This window comes from Melopsittacus undulatus, chromosome 19 (assembly GCF_012275295.1).
Source record: "Melopsittacus undulatus isolate bMelUnd1 chromosome 19, bMelUnd1.mat.Z, whole genome shotgun sequence".
In the NCBI taxonomy this organism is placed as follows: Eukaryota; Metazoa; Chordata; class Aves; order Psittaciformes; family Psittaculidae; genus Melopsittacus; species Melopsittacus undulatus.
In genome coordinates this window covers 3,256,290-3,271,110 of record NC_047545.1, presented here as the reverse complement: position 1 = coordinate 3,271,110, position 14,821 = coordinate 3,256,290, and the positions used below count along the sequence as shown (strand labels likewise).

Below are 14,821 nucleotides of genomic sequence, written 5' to 3'. Positions count from 1 at the left end.
CTGATCTGGGCTCCTGCAGCACAATCCCATCTCACTCCCCAAATCCAGGAATTCCCAAATCTGGGCTTTTCCTTGGCTCTCATCGCTCATGGGTGCTGACTGCAGAAGCTAAGCACCTTGTTGCAAAGCACCGATTCCCTTTTCCTCCGGCATTAAGCAGCTCCAATCCATCTCGATGCCGTACAGAGCCTGCCCCGATTGCTCTGCCCTAGCTAGGAATAACAACTTGCACTGTTCAGATTCCCCCAGGGAGCCGTGCTCCCGGCTCTGCAGGGCTGGCACACATCCACCCACAGCAGCCCCAGAGGCACAACATTGGAACAGGTTGCCCAGGGGGGTTGTGGAGTCTCCTATGTTGGAGATATTCAAGGCCCACCTGGACAAGTTCCTGTGTGATGTACTCGAGGTTACCCTGCTCTTGCAGCAGGTTGGACTGGATGATCTTTTGAGGTGCATTCCAACCCTTGGGATTCTGTGATTCTGTAACAACCATGCTGAGAAATAGGGGTGGGAGGATGGGGAAGAGCAAAGGGAGCCATGGGGGCATTGGGGTGCTCAGTGTGGTTGGGGTGGGGGGAGCATCCCAGAGGAAGATCACAAGGATGACAATGGCCCCTTGCTCAGCTTGGCAGGTCTTCCTGCAAAGCCTCGCGTTCACCTACATGATGAAGGCCACCACGGGCGCTCTCTTCACCTCCCTGTTCCATGGTGCCACGTCCCCAAATCCCAGTGTGTTGATGGTGATCTTGTGTCCACCTCGCTGAGCAGGAGCAGCTTTGGCCCTGTGGTGCTGGGGGCTGAGGGCCGTGATGGCTACCATGGTGCCCTCCGAGAGGGGCAGGCCCAGGCACCACAGGGCCAAAGCTCCTCCTGCTCAGCGAGGTGGACACAAGATCACCACCAACACACTGGGATTTGGGGACGTGGCACCACGAAACAGGGAGGTGAAGAGAGCGCCCGTGGTGGCCTTCATCATGGAGGTGAATGCGAGGCTTCGGAGGAAGACCTGCCAGGCTGAGCAAGGGGCCATCATCCTCCTGGATGAGCGCTGCTTCTGAAATGACATTGCATGGAGCTTCAGCTACCACACCTGCAGGCACCTTGCCCACAGTGCAGACCTCCTTTACCACGGTCTGCTCCTGCCCCTGTACAGGGTCACCATCATCCTGGTCACCATGACAACCGCCACCCAGCTCCTCACAAGATGCATGAGGAGCTACCGAAGCTGGAGGGAGAGCAAGCAGCAGAGCAGACAGGAGTGGCCAAGCTCTGCCCCCAGCATGGGCTACACCGACTGTGCCATCTGCCTGCAGGCCTATGAGCCTCGGGGACACTGAAGCTGCTCTCCTGCTCTCATGCCTACCATGGTCAGTGCATCGACATGTGGCACCACGTCCAGGCCGGCAGCAAGACCTGCCCGCTCTGCCTGTGCAGCATCACCACGGTGGCCTTGATCCACCTGGGAGCACACAACAACAAGCAGAGTTAACCTGCTCACCCAAGCTCCCTTCTGGATACCCCCCCCCCCCCTTTCCCCATACACAGCTCTGTCTTCCACTCTTCCTTACAAATTCAAGCTCCAGTCAGTGCCTCTTGGGAAGTGTGAGCACTGCACAGGACTAAAAACCCCATATGGATATGGAGGAGTGAGGAAATGAAGCCTGGAAGGACAAGTGGAAAACCGAAGACACATCCTTGGCTCTGCTCAGCATGGGGAGGTGATCGCACACAGGTCTGCTTCACGCTGGAAGATGTGAGGGCCACAACCACAGGACAGAAGCAGCATTAGCTCTTGGATGGCTTGTCCTGAGGTTCCTCCTTTTACTCTGCTTCTTAAGCTCTCCCTTCCTAAAGCCTGCACAGACAGGTTTATTCCAACGGAGCAAATTGCCGCAGTTACCAGCTCATTTTTACCACAAACCTGTGGTTAATAAAACAAGCCCTGTTCTTTACTTGCCTTTCTTTTGCATTCAGTTAGTTAAAAAGAACAAAAAAAGCCCTGCTCAATTGAGATGTTTTTGCTTTACGTCCAAGGTTTGCAGGGCGCTTTGCCAAAGCTGCGAAAGCCAAGGTATTATTTCTAGCACCAGTATCTAATAAAGAAGTGTCCCTCCGTTGCAAGGCAAATGGCTGGAAGTGGAATCCATTTCCAGACACAGGTACTAAGTTGCAGTGGCCCAAATTTGCTCAACTGCCTTTTTTAACTGTGGGCATTAGCAGATTATGGGTACTTTTGTAGCAGGTCCACAAAGCACTGCTTTGTAATCTCCTGTGTGCATTAGGGCCCAGATTATCATGTTTGTACTTGGTAATAACAGAGAGATTGCCCGGACCCCTGGGAAATCCAGGAGAGGCACCTGGTACAGCACAGGAACACATGGTACTGGGGCACGTGTAGGGGATGCTGTACACAGCAGGGCCTGCAGAACTCCCCCAGACCTGCTCTCCATCCCCTTTCCATGGTGGGAAAGAGCGAGGAACAAACCCTCTTCACACACATCTCCATTTCTCACCTACCCAGCACACATTCTGGGTGGTGACTCTGATTCTTTCAGCTCTCTATCCTGTACAGACGCAGGTCATCCTTCCCTTTCATCCTAGATGAAAGGAGGTGGTTACATGCACCAGTTTCTAAATCAGCTCCAAGCAAAGAAAATCATTAACAACAAAGTGTAGGTCTGTGTCCTGGGTTCAGCAGTGGCAGTCATTTTTCTCCTCCTTGGTAGCTGGTGCAGTGCTGTGTTTTGACTTGCGGGCTGGGAACGGTTGCTGATAGAAAGCATGTTTTGAGTTACTGCTCGGGTGTTTGGTTTGTCCAAGGCCTTTTCTGAGCTCATGCTCTGCCAGGGAGGAAGGGAGGCCGGGAGGAAGCAGAGACAGGACACCTGACCCAGGCTAGCCAAAGAGGTATTCCATATCATAGCACATCATACCCAGGATGTGACCAGGAGAGACCCGGAAGGGCTGGAGCTCTGGGGGGATGGAGGAGGTATCAGTCGGTGCTCGGTTGGGCAGGGTGGAGTGAGTTATGGGTTGGTGGCTGGTGAGGTGTTGTATTCTCTTCACTTGTTGTTTGCTTTATCATTATTATTTGCAGTAGTAGTGGCAGTAATGATTTGTGTTATACCTTAGCAATTAAACCGTTCTTATCTCAACCCACGGGGGCTACATTCTTTGGATTCTCCTTCCCAACTCTCCAGGGGTCGGGGGAGCAAGGGGGGGAGGAGTGAACAAGCTGTGTGGGTTTGGTTTTAAACCACGACAGTCTGCCTTCCAGCCAGCTCACTGCAGAGCTGGGGACCTGCTCAGTCAGCAGTGGGGGGGAAGCATGTCCCACATCTCTTCCTTTAAGAGCAACTGGGAGCACTGGAAGCACAAAGGCTTGCACTGGAAGGTCACTAGATGGCCCCAGATCTTCCTTCACAGCAAATCCCCAGTATTTCAGCTCCAGGAGCCTGGTCTTCCCTAAACCTATAGTATGACCCCAGAGGAGTGGCGTGCCCTGATAAGAAAGGCACTGAGCTAGAACCAGGGATGCCTGCCAAGATGTCTTGAGCAAAACATTTAACTCCCTGATGGCTTTTGCTGCTCCTGGCCTTTAGCTACTGGGAGCAGGTAGAGTCTGTTGTGTGGCTGTGCAATGCTACTGCCCACGGACCCGAGACACTGACCTAACACAGGTAAAGGACAAGGAGTCCAATTGTGTACAAATTCACATCATCCCACTGTCAGGCTACTCTTTTCATGCTGCATAAACCTCAAAGGGAAAAATGCACCCAAACATCCAGACTTATACCCTAGGTTACGTCAATGCTGAATGTGGGGCCTGTAATGCACGTTTTGTTGGAGTTGTAATGATGTCCACATAAGCCAGTTGCCTCTGCATCTCTGTTACAATTTAAGCTGTTTGGGCAGGACCAGAGTTAGACTCTGTTGGCAATTTTATCAGTCTAAATCAGCATTAAATTCCCCTGGATTGAGCAGGTACTTCTGTGCAGTGCAAGCAAAAGGAAGAGCTGGCTTTATATCCTAGTTCCTGCACTAAGTGACAGCCCCAAAGAAGAAATAAAGGAACATGGGGACTTTGGGAGCAGTGGGGTAAGTGATCAGTTAATAGAGGTAAATGGTCTTTTCCTTTCTTCTAGCCTGGATCTTTGTTCAAGTGGTAAAATGGGACCCGTTCCCTGTAATTGCTCTGCTCTTGCACACAACTGCCGTCTCCCACGTGTAGCTTGTTGACATTTAAACAAATTGCAATTATTCCAACAAAGTAGATTGCCAGAGCTCCAGAGAAAATGGGTCAAGAATACGTCCAGGAGCATCTGCGATGTATTTAACACATGAATATAACAGGGGTAGGGCAGGATGAGAAGAAAAGTACCTTGCTGGCTATAATGAACACAGCATGGGGCTGGAGGCAGCCTGGCACAGCCCAACACCACAGTGTGATGCTTGGCTTAACCTCCGCCAGCAGGAGCCAAAGCCTCCAGGGCACAGACGATGGAGGAGGCAGACAGCAGTGATACAAGCAGAAAGCACAGAAGGAACCAGAATGTGGTTTATTGGTGGACGGGGCACCTCTTGGAGCAAAGACCATCTTGGCCAAAGTCCTTTTTCAACCCACCTTCCTTCTGCAGAAGCATCCAGGGATTTCAAAGGAGGCTATGGTTTTCCATCTCACACTGCCTGTGGGTGGGATATAGGCACTCTGCTCCCCATTCAGATTGCAGCTTTCGCTCTTCCCTCACTCCCCAAAGCCTTCTCTGTACTCATTTCTCTTTCTTACCCTCCAGCCTCTCTTGAAGAGGATTTGTCTTTTCCCTCACATCTCTCTGAGTTACTGCTGAGAGTTACTGAGATCCAAGTTGAAGCCAGGAGGCTGCTCACTCCTGCCTTGCTGATTCTAGGACGTAAGAGGTGGTGTTGGAGCAGCCAGGAGCTAACAGCATGCAGAATACACAGGGGATTGATCATTCCTTCATCCCACATCTGTCACAGCTCACACAGACACATGGATCTTCATCCAGTCCTACCTCTATGCAAGCAGCAGGTCACTGACAGCACATAAAGCTTTGATTTAGAGGCAGAAACATGGCATTGAGTGCAAGTAAGGAGGCAAAGATTTGAAAGAACAGTAGGATGATAGATGCCATAACAAGAAGCATTAAGACCAGCAAAGAATGCACCCTCCAAAGGCCTTCCAGTGCACCTCCATTTTCTTCAGCTCCCATTCTACTCAAAAACATTTGGCTTCTCAAACCTTTCCCTCGTTTTGCTTTTAAATGCATCAAAATGTCTCCCTGCAAGTGTAAAACTCTTTGGATGAGGGGGAAATAAAATCAATTTGAAATCACAGCTGCTGGGAGTCTCTGGCGCACACACACGCTGTCTGCTGACATTTTCTGTAGCTCTTTTCCCAGTGAAATCTGTCTCAAGCAGAGCCCAAGGGGGCGAGTAACAAATCAGTTGCCTGGTACCCGAGTGATTTTTTAACTCTAGGTCCAACACAACTGCACTGGAAACCACAGGGCTACTCTCAAGTGGATCATTAAACAAAAAGGGCTGTTTGTTACAAGGCACAGGTTTGGGGGGATTTGTGGTCCCGAACTGACTTGGGTTCATTGCATATTCAGACTTGGTTTGTTCCAACAACCAAGGGAGCTGTTGCATTCCCATCAGGCTGGCGCTCCTCTGGGCACTGAGCAGTCACCATATGAGTTGGGAATTGCCTGAAAGATAGGAGTTTCTGCTGTCAAACTCTCTGGGAGAGAGGGACAACACTTGTGCCTTATGCTTTCCATTCCTTTTCCAGCTTCCTTGCCATAACCACAATTTCAAAATCAGTTTTTCCTGCTAGAAGCTGAAGTCTGTATTTTTCCAGCCATTTGATTTCCAACACTGAGGTTTGAAAGTCAATAAAGTAAAAAGCCCCAACACAAGAGTTGATGCCTTCCAAGCTCATCCACCCCCCTCTTGCACTGAGGCAGGGGTTCAGCAAGTTCAGCCCCAGCAAGACTCAAGTGTATCAGGCTCTTCAAGTGGAGCTGCTCACACAGGGGCCTTGAAGGTGGAGCTGCTCAGTTTGGGCAATGGCAAAATGAGGCCACACAGGCAAAAAGAGACTTCCAGCTTCTGCCAGCTGCCAGTTTGACTGACAGACACCGACTGACTTCCTTCAAATGACACAGCCCTTCCATCCTAAGCCATTTATTTGCCTTCTTTTTGGTTCAAAGATCAACATTTTAAGGAAAAAAAGCACATTCACCAGACCAATCCAAACTGACACATCACACACACAGCCCCCAGCAGCAGATGGAGGCTAACAGCCCATTCCCACTCTGCCATGTTTCCCAGGAATTGCTTTGGCCACCAGCATGAAGGATTTCAGTCTGTGGTGGGCACATAGCTAATGGGGAGGCTCATTTACCCTGCCTGTACAGCACCAGCAAAATGAGATGGGCATTCTACCGGTACCCAGAAGGGGATGAAACTACAGGCTACATGCATTGAGCAGACCAAAAAGAAAAGGAAGAAGATTAAACAGGTCGATGGTAATGTTATGTGACCCAGCCTTGAGAAACACTTCCTGGCTGATGCCACACATCTGCAGAGGTGATGTAGGAGTATTGCTTGGCAGCCGGAAACAACAGAGATGTTCTATCCTGGGAACCTCTGAGCATACAGAAACCTCTAAGGCAGAAACAGGCTGTGATCTCCATCCTGCTGGGGCTCCAAGTGATAAACCCTGGTAGGATAGTGCTTCTGGGACTGTCTGCTACACTTCTGCTTTGGGACCAGCCTGGAAATCTGTATTCAGCTGCATCCAGCATGCATTTTTGGCTCCAACTTCTTCCCTATGTGGTCACAGCTGCCTTTTGCAATGTTACTCCTGCAGAAATCTTTGCTTACGTGGCTTATAATGACAGCTCCAAGTGCACTGCTTATAAAGCTCTGCCTGCATGGTTTGGGCCATGACTCCCAGCAACAGGGCTGACAGGATATTTGGTAAGAGTGGTACCACCAATCAGTCTCCCTCCACTTGCAAAGGACTTTGCAGTGCACAGAAGGGGCATACGTCAGACTTCTACCACCCAAACTCTATTTGAGTGTTTGTCAAGAAAGCACCAAAATGCTGGAGAAAACTCTCACCATGAAGATTTGCACAGACCTATTCTGCATCACTATTGCCAACACCTTAATTATAGTTGGCTTCATCTGGTACAAGAGGGCTCACGGGACAAAGCTGCACACATACAAGAAGAGAGACAAATATGAGACCTGTGTGATCTGCATGGCAGACTACAAAGAAGGAGACCACTTGAAGATCATGTCCTGCTCTCATGCTTACCATAGTGTCTGCATTGACACTTGGTTCCACACCCTGCCTGGGAAGAAGACATGTCCCTTCTGCAGGCAACTAGTGAACCTGTGGGCAAGGTGACCTCCTGCCTGAGCCTGAAGGTTAAAAGGTGTAAAGGTTAAGAAGAGGAAGACTCATTTACTTCATCTTGAAGACCCCTACCCACAGGAGGAAGACTCATTTACTTCATCCTGAGACCCCTGCCCATGATCAGAAGGGGCACTGCGCAAGTGCAAAGGACCTTCCGGCTCATTATATGAAGCGGGGATAGATACTAAATTTGTATAGACGAATTGAGCAACCTCATGTCTATGTATACCTTAAGAGAATAAATGTAAAGGGAGAACAACCCTGAGGTGTGCATGCTTTGCAGGAGCTATCCCCATGCACCTCAGCGCTGAATAAAAGCATACCTACTTTACAACTTTAACTAGTTGTGGAGTCTATCTGCGTATCAGAGAGACTTGTGAAAACCGGGGCTATTGCCCAACCGGTGGATATTCTCCACCCAGAATCATGGGATAAATGTACTAACGCATTAGCTGAGGAGATGATGTCCTCGGGTAGTGGGAAACATCTTCAGTCATGGGGGAGAGTCATCCAGGCTCTGTGGAAGGCCCTGCAAGAGCAGAAAACCTGGAAGGCAGTAAGGGAGTGTTTGATGGCCACCCCTAAGGTAGGAGCCGGGGCAGCCACACAGACTGTGCCCCCCCAGACCATGGCGACTCCATTAGCCCTAAGGTCGGCAAGAGGGCGGCACGACCCCTCCATCCTCGGGCGCTGACAGCTCCGGGGGGACAGAACCAGGCTGGATCCCTGTGGGGAGCGCTGGCCGAGGGAGCCGGGGGGGGGAGAGAGCAGAGGCCACGGAGGTCAGGGCCGGACCGCGGCCCTGTGCGCCCCAAGATGGCGCCGAGCACAAAGGCGAGGGCGGGGCGAGGAAGAGGGGGTGGGAGGAAGGCGGACACCGATCAGAGCGGGCGTCGGGAGCAGTGCCCATGCTGGGCACACACCCCCGAGCAGAGGATCACTCTCCAGTTGTGCCTAAGTGCCTTAAGGGGAGCTGGGTTTATGTACTAACATGATGCAGACAGATCATGTCCCCTCTAGATACACCAGGTATGATTTGGGCAGCCTCTGGTGCACCAATGGTGCTTATAGCAAGAGCATGAGCAGAAATCAGCGCTCAGCTCCCCAGGCTGGTTCGGGTGGCTCTAACACCCACTGTGCATGGGGCAGGCAGCCAGGTCCCCAACTGCACAGGGGGATGCAGAGCTGGAAACATTCACAAAACTACTATTAGCATTTAATCTGGTATGAAAGAAAGGCACAAAACCTCTTTAGTACATGCCAAAAATCAAATGAACAGCCCTAACGTACAATGACCAAGACATCCAACCTGCACAGCTGTGCAAAGGCTAAACTCCTAAATCAAAGGCTCTCATCAAAACATACACCATCCTATTTCTTACAGCAACCAAAAAGCAGGCTGCCAGCAGATCACTCTGTTAGGACCATGCAACAAGATGATACAACTATGGCCAGCAAATTAAGTCTAATACTTTGGAATATTCTCTGAGTGGTTAAATGATGACTTAAAAGGAGTTTATGAAAGTGCTGTCTGAAAACATGCTGTGGTACTGAGAAGTGTGATCTCTGTAACACAGAAACCTTCTGAGAATAAGCTGCACCTACATCACTTGGGTATCTTTATCCATATCTTAGAGAAAGCTGGCAAAAAAGGACGTGAATACATGTGATAGCCGTTGACACGGTGGACCTGAATCTGTCACTCCTACCTCAGGGAAACCCAGCCAGCTTCAGGTGAGAGGAAGGGAGGAAGCTGCAGGCTCAGAATTCCTTTTGGCAGTGGAGAAGTTTCAAAGCAATTTCTCCTGGAATGAAACATGACAGCATTTCCGAGGACTTGATGGAAACAAGTCTTCCTGCGAGTCCTCAGACTGAGCTGTTTCATTTCATTTGCTGAACAAACAGGGAAAAATGATTTTAAAGGCAGTTCATAAGAAAACTGCCCTCCTCTGCAAGGTGTGCAGGCTCCTGGGAGCCATAAATCACTTCCATTGCAGAACACGGCCCCTCAGGGTGCCTGAGAAGGCAAAGGCAGTTGTCTCCATCTGAGGAAGGAGACAGGTCCTTCAACAGTGATTAGTGGCAGGAACTTCATTTAGGTGCCTTACAGTGCTTCATGGAGGTAACTCTGCTGTCAGCAACTTGGAAGGAGACAGGACTTAGCTAAGCTGCACAACTGCAGTCTTCTTCATCCATTGCTGAGCTTCTGGAGCTGCCCTGGCTCTGTAGCCCCACTGAGATAGACAACCCCAGGTCCTCAAAGGGGAGAAATAAAAGGAAAGATGCTGGTAGCACTCCCAGATGGCTGAGCACACTCTCAGTGCCCTCATTCTCCTCCAACCAAGGTCTGAAAAAGCACAGATGCTGCAGGAAGCAGGCTGAAGAGCGGCTGTTTTCTGCATGCTGGTGGCACAATGGGCCAAACCAGGCTGCTGTCTCCCACAGCATCCTACTGATGAAGGACAAGTGATTGAACAAGACCCCTGAGCCAGACCTTGAGGTGGTTCTGGGTAATCACACAAAAATCCATGGTGTCATCCAGCTGCAGAGCTGGGCTTGCGAGGAGAGTCCCAGGGGGAATTCTCTAGGCTGTATTATGCATGAGGTGAGATGAGCTGATCATAGTGGCCTTAATATCTATGGATTTCTTTCCATCTTCAAAAGCAGCACACGCTCTAGATGGGCTGAATTTTTACTGAAATGGGTCAGGAGAAAAATAGAATCCTTACAATGCAACACTGCATTGCTTTAATTTAGAAAAGGAGAGGAAGAAAAAAAAAGGGAAGAGAATCTGGGTAAGAGAGAAGCTCTTCACTCCATTTAATGTTATCAAAGCCTATTGCACTGAAAATCTGATTTGTGTGCCACAGCAAACCTGACCTCCAGCCCTAGAGCTGTCAGATCCACTGCCCTCCATCAGCATTAATGGCACTCCTAACAGAGAGAGGTTAGCTTATTGCCAGGGTGGGACACACAGCCCTCGCAGCCTGAACGAGGATTATTAACTTCTCCGGAGGTAGCTCTATCCCAGCGTTTCAAATACACTGCAACAGACAACAGCTCTGCGTCCTGCTGTTGGCTGTGGGGCCAGTGGTGGAGCTGGATATCCTACAGCAGTGTGGGGATGCGGCTGCCCCAGTTCAACAGCGCTGTAGATTGACTGTGAACCAGGAGAGAAGGGAAGCAGAGGTAGATGAAGTCTGGAAAGGCCACACTGGGAGGTGATATGGGAAAATCTCATAGGAGGATTCGTGGCTTCTGCAGAGATGCTGTAATGGCAGTGAATTTAATTGTCACTAAAACACACAGAGGCAAGAGATGGGAAGACAGCAGCTACTGGAAAAGGAGCCCGATGCCTGTGTCCCAGAGCTCAGGCAGAAGGGGAATGGTACCTGCAGAGTCTCAAACTTCTGTCAGAAAAAGGATAACTAGAAATATTTTAGACAAACTGTGCAGGAAAAGATTAACCAGGGGCAAGGGTGAAGGCAAACGCAGTCTCATGGGTCCAGCCAGGGACAGCTTGGAGGAGCAGCCAAAGCCCTTAATGAACCCATCAAAAAGCCCTAATGAGGGAAGAGCCAAGGATGCTCCAACACATACATTTCTAATCAGAGCACCAGTACAACCCCCATGGAACCTCCACTGATAACTCAGCCTCGGGGGAGCACCCAAGCAACGTGCTTAAATGAGCTGCCAGGGGCCCCCCTCCTTTCAGCCAGCTCCTGCCCCATAAACCAAGCTCCACTGCACATACTCTATTAAGCAATAACCAGGTTCCAGCATGGCCTCAAAGAATGACTTAGAGATCTCATTTACCAGGAGGCTCTTTGCTGATTCTTGCACATTTTATTGCAGGCTTTTTCTACACAAGCATGGTTCAGTGCATTGCTGGGAGAGCCACCAGACTGTGACCCAGAGGGAAGCTGCAGAGGATCCAGCACTGGGAACTATTGACTTCACCACCAGAACATTAGTGCTATAGATCACCAGGAGCAATTAGGGTGGCTGATCACCCAGTGTGCAGCCTATGGGCAACCATCCAATGGAGACATTTTCCCCATGCACCAAGCCAGCACTCAGCCTTGACAACAGCATTTAAAGAATTACTTTGAGGGTTTAAGTGAGATTTGAGTGATCTATAGGTCCTGCACAGGCCAAAGGTAGGAATTTCAACCTTGAAAACTCAAGCTTAATACCCACAGTAATTAAAATGAGAGCACCAGCTTCCCTGCAGCAACCCAATTGGCATCAATAGCATTTCAGCAGCAGAGAAGCTTACCTTTGATCTCCAAAATCCATCTGGGATGGAGATAAAGGACAGAATGTGCCTGCCCACAGGGCTAGGAGCCTCAGCTACCCAAAAGCTCCAATATCAGTGGGAACCTTACTTCCTTGGGCCATACTCCCTACCTCCCAGGTCTTCCTTCATCCACTGTATTTCTCAGTCTCCTTTTCCAAGGGCAGGATTTCCCACCCCAGGTTCTGATGCCCAGTTTTCCCTTTCACCATCCCATCTCTATATCCCATTCTGCCTCTTGTTCACCCCCAAAGATGATCCCATTTCTCTCTTGCTCATGGAAAGTTTCATGTGTGCCTTAACAAATCAGGTTACCCTGAGGTGTCTTTGCATGCAGGAAGCCTGGTACTGCTAAGGCAGGAATCCAGCTCTCGGGGGTAATCTGCAGAGTAGGGCTGGTTGTTAGTCACCACACTAGAACAATCAGCACAGTTTGTGTAATGCACTAAGTTGGATTGAAGCTACTTAAGAATACGAGGAAATGGGATCAGTGCTTTGGAAAAAGGAGCTTGACTCACCAAATCCGCTTCTAGTACAGTGGCTCTGAGCAGAGCCTTTGGCTGCACACACGGATGCTGCAGCACAGATGCTTACAGCTGGCAATGCTGGGCCTATCCTGGGAACGCCAACACTTTACCCTGATGGAAATACATGACAGTCCCATGCTGAGTAGCAAGGAGCAAGACAGAAGCTCTGCTGTGTTGCTCCTATTCATTTCCTGCTATCAGAAGAGATCAAGGTTTCACTCTGTGTCTGGTTTCACACCAGAACAAATCTGCTCTTTGGTACTTTTCCCTTTCAAACATACCTGGAAAATAAAGACCCAGCTCTTCTCATTGCATCTGCACCAAGACCTGAGCAGACTGCAAAGTCTCAGAGGCTTCAAGCTACTTGTTCTTTCATTTAAGCACAAGGATTGATCCCACACCTCCCTTAAAGAGATGAGACATGATGAGATACAGGACTCCTTCCTTGACCCCAAAACCTTTTTTCCCCACAGATCTTCGCCTTTACCTCCTAAAATCAGCAGAAATGCTACTCCATGTAAGAAATGATGTATCAACAGGGTAAAAAGTCTCCCTAGAGTGAGAATCCATCAGCCACAGGAGCACTGGGTAGGAAGGAATGTATGCATCAGTGGCCTGGCATTGTAGGTGTTGGGAAGCATCCTCCATAGAGGCATCTCCTGCCTGACGAAGCAGGACCAATGTGTGATAACAATCCAAAAGAAACCAACATCTTGTCTCTGCTGCCTCAGACAAGTGTCTTCTTCTCTCCCAGAAATCAGGGGGTGTGAATAGCTCTGTGGAGAAGCCTGAGAGTGGAGGAAGGAACTGAGCCACAGCCAGGGACACCAAAGCAGGTTTGAAAACCCCTGCAGAGAAGCAGCAGCAGCAGCATGACCTCTCAGAAGACCTATTGTGTGCTTCGCTGCCCATGCCCAGAGAGGGCAGCCAGCCCTACTGCCAGCACAGTGCTTGGCCAATGCATGGAAGGAAGGAAGGAAGGAAAGGACCAGGAACTTGGAAAGCTGATGCAACCAATTGCTGCGTGAGCGAAACCCAGAAGTCTCCTGAGAGAGAAAGCAGGGGGATGTGGCTGAGAAATCACCACATTATGGAGAGGGAATAGGGATGCTTGGAGAATGGGGCTCATCCAAGACTCCCTACTTACACATTCCACAAAGCATCTCCTTATTACTCCTGTTTATTGACTAAGTGCAAACTCCGGTAGCAGTGTGAGGATGGAGATCTGAGGCAGTCTTTTTCTCCTGACCTTCGTGTGCCCCTCTGCCACAAGGCTGGGGGAAAGAGGGGAAAAAGTGCCCTGGCCCTGACTGCTGTAATTAACTGGAGTCCTGATTGATTCCAATAAGGAGCTCTGGCCTCATCCATCAGCACAGCGTTTACCCAGAGAAGCAGAGGAGTGCATCAATCCAGACCACCCTGAGCAGCACAGAGCTGGTTTAACAGGAACAGCATCTTTAATAAATCTCTTCTTATGATGAAGCAACATCTTTCTGATTACTCCCCCTAACACTTTCAAAGACCTTCTAAGGAAATTCATCCACCCTCTTCACATGGACAGCAAATATTATTCCTAAGGACTCAACCTTGTTAAACTTCAAGTTTGAGGCTTTGGGAAGCCCTGGCTACATCATAACAAGTTACAGCACCCATGGTTACAGGGGCTGGATGCCCTCAGCCCATTTATGTTACAGGCACTGGGTGTGCAGCTCCTGTTCATTGCCATAAGATGAGCCATGGGCTAGCACAGAGCTAAATTGAAGATCAGTAGGCAGAAATCAAACAGGGAGATGAGACTGGAGGCAGCTGATGCAAAGCTTAAGACAGAGATCTTGATGAAGAGGAGAAAGGGGGAAGACAGCATGCGCAGAGCAGCATCCGGCTCAGAAACCAAGAGCCCTGCAGTCCAAAGGAAGAGACTCCAAGCATTTTGCCTGCTGGATTTGAAAACCCTTTCTGCTGTCAGCTTGGTTGTTCTCTCCTTCTAGCATGTGATGGAGAGAGAAAATGAATGCAAGAAAAGAGATACTGTGGATTTAATTGCCCATATTCATCACTGGAGCAAGAAAAATAACCCCAGCAATAGCACTGGCCGAGTGACACGTATTTAATTAGTATATGAGATGCTTTTGCTTTGGTCAATGAAATATATATATAAAAAACCCTTCATCTTAACTTGACCTTTCCAGGAAAGCTCCGGTCTAAATAGCACTGTCCAATGCTGCTGTGACAGCTTGGCACTCCCTGCCACCCCAGAGCAGCAGCCCTGCACCAGCAAAGCCTTCCCTTGTGCACAGCTCTGAGCTATGTCTTGCTTTACACTGTTTCCTTTATCCATTTGCCTCCTTGCACCTTTACACTGCTTTTCCCCATGGAGATAGCATCATCCAGCAGCACTGCCAGGGCTGAGCATCCTCAGGTCCCAAGGAAATCAGTAGGTTTCCTGTGGCAGACACTGCCTGGTGACGAGCAGGGTGCCAGGACACAGGCCCTAGAGACACTTGGGCTTCAGCCAGCAGTGCAAAGGCAGAAACAGATGGATTTGGT

At 49.7% G+C, this 14,821-nt stretch overlaps 1 protein-coding gene across 1 annotated transcript; it reads left to right on the top strand.

Annotated features, from left to right (window-relative positions):
• Window positions 1-1,381: 1,381 nt before the first annotated feature.
• LOC101868452 (E3 ubiquitin-protein ligase ZNRF4-like) lies at window positions 1,382-7,441 on the top strand. Its single transcript, XM_005141546.3, is given in 3 exon segments — window positions 1,382-1,484; window positions 6,896-7,023; window positions 7,025-7,441. Coding segments are annotated over 3 exon segments (648 nt in total).
• Window positions 7,442-14,821: the final 7,380 nt, after the last annotated feature.